The sequence below is a fragment of the Semicossyphus pulcher genome, unplaced genomic scaffold (assembly GCF_022749685.1).
Source record: "Semicossyphus pulcher isolate SPU_LCO1_2020_fin unplaced genomic scaffold, fSemPul1.0.p SCAF_30, whole genome shotgun sequence".
NCBI classification, from domain to species: domain Eukaryota; kingdom Metazoa; phylum Chordata; class Actinopteri; order Labriformes; family Labridae; genus Semicossyphus; species Semicossyphus pulcher.
The window spans coordinates 2,168,351-2,176,213 of NW_027211705.1; the positions used below are offsets into that span (position 1 = coordinate 2,168,351).

The 7,863-nt window shown below is 50.0% G+C and overlaps 1 protein-coding gene across 1 annotated transcript; it reads right to left on the minus strand.

Moving 5' to 3' along the window:
* Positions 1–311: 311 nt before the first annotated feature.
* LOC138606725 (hemojuvelin-like) lies at positions 312–5,468 on the minus strand. The gene is made up of 5 exons (XM_069679154.1): positions 5,269–5,468; positions 3,454–3,505; positions 2,569–2,705; positions 1,445–2,025; positions 312–1,226 (listed from the first exon to the last, which is right to left on the minus strand). Exons 3-5 carry the CDS (start codon positions 2,663–2,665, stop codon positions 600–602), a joined length of 1,305 nt encoding a protein of 434 aa, XP_069535255.1. The 5' UTR covers positions 2,666–2,705; positions 3,454–3,505; positions 5,269–5,468; the 3' UTR covers positions 312–599.
* Between the last annotated feature and the right edge of the window lie 2,395 nt (positions 5,469–7,863).

Here is a 7,863-nt window from a genome sequence, read left to right on the forward strand (position 1 = left end):
ACTCAGAATATTTACTGCACCTTTTTTCTGCTGTGAAGATTCTTAACAGACTCACTACAAGTCAAAAAAACAGGTTCAATTCAGTGTTTTTAACACATTTGGACTTTTTATAAAATAATTTACTCACAAAAGTCTTTAAACAGGAAATACTGAGTTCAAACACCTGAACGCACCGTCATTAATAGTCCTATAACATACAGTGTATGTATAACACATCACAGTCAGTGTGTTCCTGTCGCACAACAAAAGCACAAACACGAGAACAGTCTCTTCAGCAGGTGTTTTCTCACCTGTTCAAACATTCAGCCTCTATATTTACACCAGAGCAGCTGATCAGTGTCGCAGCGAGCTCTGCTTCTGTCAGTCAGTCGTCAGTGAGCTGCAGACGATCAGCATCATCTGACCCTCTCAAAGGAAACACGGCCACCTCCACGACAGGCATCAGGAGGTACTGTGGAGTACCTGCAAGGCAAAGTGAAGGACAGTACTCACAACAGGCTGCAGGTGTGTTAGACCCCCCTCTCCTCCCCCTCCTGTCACAGGGGGCGGAGCACTAATGAAACGCAGCCTCCTGCGCAGCGCTGCAGTCACTTCCTGCCTCATGCCCCACTCACACTTCCCAGCATGCCGAGCAGCAGCAGCAGGAGGTCCAGGTGTGCTCCGTGTTGCTGGGCGGAGGCGACAGGCAGCAGGTGGAGCATCTGCGTGTCAGAGATCATGTTCTGAGCGTCCTGCAGCGCGCCGACGGCCGCCGCGCTGGAGTTCAGGTCTCCACTGGTGATCAGGTCGAACACGCAGGCGTTGTAGTAGACGTCCCGGGCAGGAAGCAGCGCGGCGCAGTGAGCGTGGGCGCTGAGGGTGGAGGGAGGCCGGGAGTCCGGTGGCATAGGGCGGTACGTGTTGAGTCTCTGTGAGGGGGGGCAGCCCCACACGCACAGCTGCAGGTCCTGCTCAGGGCCGAAGGCCTCCACGATGCTGCGCGGCGAGCGGACCGACAGGGCGAGTGAGTGGCCACTCTGACGCACCACCAGCAGCGTGCCGATGTGAGCCGCTCGGATCTCGGCATGTCGGCCCGGACTCTGAGTCTGCACCGTCAGGCTGTGCTGACCCCGCCGCTCGCCGCTCCACACCGAGCCGTCGGCGAACGCAGCAGGGACATTATCGAGCTCGGCCTGGTACAGCTGCTGGTCCACACACTGACGCATGTTCTTAAAGATGATGGTGATCTGAGGAGGAGGAGGACAGCTGGTGTCAGTCAACATTCATTCATTCACTCACCTCTGTCCTTCTGCACTAACACAGAGAGCAGCTACCCACAGGTGACAGCAACTCAGGTGTGAATCTGTTCCTGGATCAGCTCAGACAGCAGACTGATGATTCTCTGATCCGGTCTAATCTAAATCAGGATCAGCTGCTGTGAGGAAGTTTGATCTCTGTGACTGACCTTGGTGAGTGCTGTGGCGTGCGTCCCCCCGCTCATCGGCGAGCTGGTGGCCTGTATGTACAGGTACTCGTTGTCGATGAGAGGCCACGCCCCCTGCACAGCGCATGTCTGGAAGTCATTGTTGAAGGTTCGAACGTGCGGGTCTCCGAACACGCCGCAGTGCAGGTACTCAGGTGTTCGGCTCTCTCTGGAGAAAAAGCTCCTCTCGTAGAGACAGGCGTCCCCCGACAGCGTGCCCTGAGGGAGGGGGCGGGGCTGGGCGGTAGGTCCCGCCCTGGGGCAGCGGTGCTGGATCAGCAGGTCTTCGATGCCCTGAACAGCAGAGTGGTACGCCAGGTCCCCCCGACAGGCCCGTGCCATCCGCCTCGTGCACATGCTGTAGGAGCGCAGGGCACTACAGTACCCGGCGTTCATCGCCTCCCTGCTGAGGGCTGCTGCTCCTGGTCCTCCACCAGGTCCTGCTCCTAGTCCTCCACCTGCGCCTCCTCCTGGTCCGCCCATGCTGCTGCTGCTGCTTCCTAGGTCCAGCGTGGCGGCCACAAAGTCTGAGTTACACCTCAGGATACGACAGGAAGCTCCAACTGCAGAGAGGAGAGAAACCTGCTGATGATGATGTCACAGTGATGTCATCGCTCTGAAGCTGAGGGCTGATGCTAGGATGCCTGATGCTAGGAGCGCCTGATGCTAGGAGGCCTGATGCTAGGAGCGCCTGATGCTAGGAGGCCTGATGCTAGGAGCGCCTGATGCTAGGAGCGCCTGATGCTAGGAGGCCTGATGCTAGGAGCGCCTGATGCTAGGAGGCCTGATGCTCAGAGGCTAGGAGGCCTGATGCTAGGCGCGCCAGATGCTAGGAGGCCTGATGCTAGGAGCGCCTGACACTCAGAGGCTAGGAGGCCTGATGCTAGGAGCGCCTGATGCTAGGAGGCCTGATGCTAGGAGGCCTGATGCTAGGAGCGCCTGATGCTAGGAGCGCCTGATGCTAGGAGGCCTGATGCTAGGAGGCCTGATGCTAAAAACAGGCTTTTATTTTGAAGGCTGCTTGCGGCTGCTGCAGACATTAGCTTAAGCCACTCCATGCTAACAGGTTAAAATCTTTGTCCTGACATGTTAGCAGGTGCTGGTACCTTCTGGTGAACTCAGGTGGATGAGCAGTAGTGTCAGGTGGATGTAGTGTTTCCATGGCAACACTTTGTGTTGTGCGATGGCGGCTCGAGGCTCCATCAGCAGGCTGAACAGGGGCGATCACTCACCTGTCTGTTACCTGTGACACAAACAGTTTGATGACATCATGATGGACGGTCGATAACTGATCCAGCTGTTTTCAGATGTTAGCAGCATGTGTTCATGTGGCGGAATCAGACAACAGCTGTGGTTACACCCCCCCAGTGAATCAGACTGAGGTCCATTAGTGACTGCGGGTCAGTTCTGTGTAAATGTGATCACATCCTGTCTCAGACTGACCCAGTTTACTGAGCTGCTAAGCTGTGTCTGATGGCATCACTTCCTGTTTCAGCGAGCGTTTCAGCTTCAAACATTCACACAATAAAAGTCCCGTAAGTGTAAGTTAAAGTCCTGGTTTCATGAGAAACCTGGTCCACTCTGTAAAAAAAGTCTGATCCTATAGAAGTCTATGAGAACATGCTCCTCCTCCTCTCCTGATGTATTCCCTCAGTAAACATGTTCCTAATGACTTTACGGTCTCAGTCTCTAGTTTCTTCTTCAGCACAGCATGATGTTCATTTAGTCACTGATGCTCCCACTGAGAGTCACACAGACCAGGAAGAGGGGAGGGTTTAGGGCGGGGCTACCTGTGAGTGACAGCCTTCAGTTGGCGATTTGTTTTCAGTAAGAAGAGTTTGTTTCCTGTTTTTAGCCTAAATTAGTATCACAATTAATCTCTGTGAATTACAGAAGCACATTGCTAACCAAGCTAGCACTAGCATTAGCTAGTCTATGCGAGTCAGCAGAGCGCCCCCATCAGGACTGAGACACAGCAGAGTCCAGCTCACCTGCTCTGTTGCCTGAGACCACCTCCTTCTTCTTCAGCACCCATCAGACCACCTGCACACACACACACACACACACACACACACACCCACCCACACACACACACACACACCCACCCACCCACACACACACACACACACACACACACTAATGTTACTGTCAGCTGATCGATAGAGGACACCTGAAGGCTCTGTGGGTCTGGGTCTGGGTCTGGTTCTGAGAGGATCCAGACCAGGTGAGGCCTACCTGCAGAGTCCGGCTCCTCTCTCTCCCGTTTACAGCAGGTATATTTACAGGTACATCTGTATCACCAGGTACATCTCTCTCTGCTGGAACTCGGACTCTCGTCTGTTTGTCTGCAGAACAAACAGTAATGTGCCGGGGGCGGGGCTTACTGTGGAGCTGTGCATTCATTGGTTGTCAGAGTCACAGATGATGGACAGCTCTAAATCTGGACGGATGTTATTATTACTTGTGTGTGTGTGACTTTATTTCTCTCTGGTTCTCAGTGGAACCATTATTATCATTTTTTTAAGTCTTTAATTAATGATTAATGATGATCTGTGATCTTTACAGCTCTGTATGCCTGGACAGAGCCAGGCTAGCTGTTTCCCTCTGCTTACAGTGTTTATGCTAAGCTAACAAGCTGCTGGCTGTAGCTTCATATTTGGCGTATAGACATGAGAGCGGGATCAGTGTGAACATGTGACTCAGAGAGGAAGAAGATGAACTGTCCCTGTAACAAACACATGAATGTGTGTGTGTGTGTGTGTGCGCGTGCAGTCAGCTGACCTTTACTCCTCTCTAACAGGTGGGCGGGGCTCACTGTGTGTGTTTGGGGGACATGAAGTCTAAATTTAACCCCCAGTTGCCCCCTACAGTTACAGCCACACACACAGACTCCACAGACTGACACACATGCACAGATTACACACACACACACTCACACACACACACGCACACACACACACACACCGAACACACGCCGAACACACACACACACACACGTCGCTCTCTTGTTACTTTTGTGTTTAAATGTTTACACACAATATTGATTTCACAAACATAACACAAACAAACTAACCGACAGAGGCAGCAGTACATCAACACTTCCTGTGTGCTGTGAGCTAAAATCAGTGTTTTTCTGAATGGAGTCTGGTGTGTGTGCAGAGAGCGATGTAACGTCTGTGTGTGGTTAAAACAATCATCTTCCTCTGTAACACAAAGGTCTATCTCTGTAGGGATCCTTTCTGTCATGTTGTCACACACTTAGAATAACAATCTGAGCCTGTCAGTGGAAACAACAAGAACTTTTAGTGGACGACCTTTGACCCATCAAGGATTATGTTGCAGCCATTACAGCCTGTTTCACTGCTGCAGGCTGTGTGTGTGTGTGTGTGTGTGTGTGTATATATATATATACATGTGTATATTAGAGATAGACCGATATGGTTTTTTCAGGACCGATACCGATATTTGAAGCCGATATTCATTTGCACTAAAAGTAAAAATATTGGCTTCAAAATGTTGAATAATACAAACTCCAACACTTAACTTTGTTTAAACGCCTTTAAGCATATGCATCAGAGCCAAAATAACCCAGTTTTAAATTGATCTCTTATCGGCCGTTATTTGGCGCAGATAATCGGTCTATCCCTAATATATATATATATATATGTGTAAGTGCACACTAAGTTCACTAACTGTGAACATAATTCACGTGTGTATGTTTAAAGACTTTCAGACCCAGAATCAGAGTTCAGAAGTGTTTGGTTCACATGAAGCCTCAGAGACCAGGACACAGGTTTGTTTCTTACCTACAACCAGGTCAGGATCGGAGACCAGCCATGTCCTCACGATGTCCCCAGGGACTCCTTGGAACTACGTCTGCAACTCTCCAAGACTCCCAGGACTATCCAAAAACTTTAAAGACTCTCCAGGACCCTCCAGAGTCCAGGGCGGTCCAGTTCTCTGAGGTCCCTCTCTGGGTTCTGGTCTTTGCCTCGAAGTGCGTTCACAGCTGACTGGGAGCTTTGGTCGTTTCTAAATAAATCACTGACGACCAGCACCTGCTGCACGACAACTGTCCACACACAGACACACACACACACACACACACACACACACGCACACACACACGCACACACGCACACACACACATGCACACACACAGACACACACACACACACGCACGCACACACACACACACACACACACACACACACACACACACACGCACACACACACGCACACACACAGACACACACACACGCACACACACACACACACACACACACACACACACGCACACACACACGCACACACACAGACACACACACACACACACACGCACACACACAGACACACACACACACACACACACACGCACACACACACACACACACACACACACACACACACACACACACACACACACACACACGCACACACACACACACGCTCTGCAGCAGGTTATTTATATTTCAGACGTGCAGGAAGTCAAAGCAGTTTTTCCTGCAGTTTAATAAAGTTCAGTTCAGTTAAATGTCTTGATGACTTTATAGTTCAAACACTGCAGTTACTCTGATCACTGTGTTCAGCTACTGTACTCATTGACATCCATCTGACAGCTTTAGTTTTGCTCTATCAGTGTTTAAACACGCTAAACTAGTTAACTGTTACAAATAGTTATAATCAGCGCCACACCAACCACATACAGCAGAAGACAAACGACAACAAACAATCCTTTAATAAGGAAAACAAATCACATAAACAAAAATATAAAGCAGCTCCTGATTGGCTGTTTCATCTGTTTGTCATCAGGAGGAGGAAGCAGCAGCGCGATGATCATAAGTACGTTTTAAAAAGAGCTGATTCTGCCTCCATCATGTTTCTGGGTTTGTTTCTTGTGATTGATACATATTTTATAATGATGGAAGAAGCTTGTTGAAGCAGCTGTTCTCACACTGAGCTGCAGTACCTTCAGACAAACAGCAGGGGGCAACACTCACACACAGACAGCTGCTCTGATGATGAAGATGATGAAGATGAAGGCCGTACAGTAGAAGAACATCAGCGTGATGTCATCAGAGTCCTCCTCTGAATGTTTTATATTCGTTTAAATTCATCCGTTTGTGGGTGTGTGGCCCTTTAAGCGACAGCGGGGCCCCTCCACGCCTCACTGAGCCGCTCTCACAGCCTTTGTTAGTGTTCACAGAGGGAGGAGGGTCAGAGGGGGGGTCCGAACCAAACCCAGGACAGCCCGAGACCCTCCTCAGACCAGAAACCAGGACGACGCGAGAAGAACTGCAGCCGAGGGGTGAGTTAAATGTTTGTTCTTTACTTTAAACGGAGAACAGCAGCAGGAACCTGAACGCAACATCTTTAACTGTGAGGTTATCAGTAAACATGCAGAGACTCAAGTTAATCAATAATAATAAAACTGATCAACTACTTTTGATACTTCAGAATAAAAGCTTTGATTCATGAAACTCTCCTCTCATCGTTTCCGTGTAACGATATGAACTTTTTAACATTAACCTGCTTTAACTTTGTGTTTCATCGTCTCACTTCTGAGAGAGTTTAAAGTTTCACTTCATCCTGACAGAATAACAGTTTTTAATCTCATTGTTTTAGGAATAATCCCACTCTTTAGACAGATTGACTTTGCTATCAAACAAACGTGCCTGCATGACCATCTCAGGACCATTTGAACCGGGCTGCGTTCTGTGTGTCTGACATGTTTCCCTCTGATCACAGTGTTCAAAAAGAATCAGTTGAGTCGTCAGTTTGAACAGCAGCAACATTAAACTCAGACGGTTCAACTGGTCTCCATGCTGTCAGTGCCCCCCCCCCCCCCCCCCCGTGTGTGTGTGATGTTTCTCCCGGGGTCGGGCAGGTCCGGGATGCGGTGCACTGTTGTCACGTCTCTCCTCCAATATTGCACTCGTCCCGGCCTCCCCGGCCCAGGGGTCACTACCCCCGACCCCCCCCCCCCCCCCCCCCCACCCATCACGAGAGACGAGGTACGACAGGAAGTCATTTTACTTTGAAAGGATTCGGCCCGCCCCCTCTGTGTTCAGACTGAAATGTGATCCTCTGACTGTTCATGTAGCGCCATCTGCACGTCAACATGTGCTGTGTCCAGTCCTCTGGTACCTGCAGGACTAATGACATCCCATCAGCTGGACTCACTGCTAATCAGCTAATATTAGAATGCTACTACACTAAGCTAAGATGGTGAACGGGGCTAACAGGACAGCTGCTACACGTCAGCGTTTCACAGGACAGGTGCGTAGGAGAGGAAACAGTAAACTCCCGCACACTGTCCAACTCACAGGAAATATATTCACTGAAGGTGGAGAACCGAAAACAGAAGCAAATAAATGTATTTCCTGTGAGTTGGACAGTGT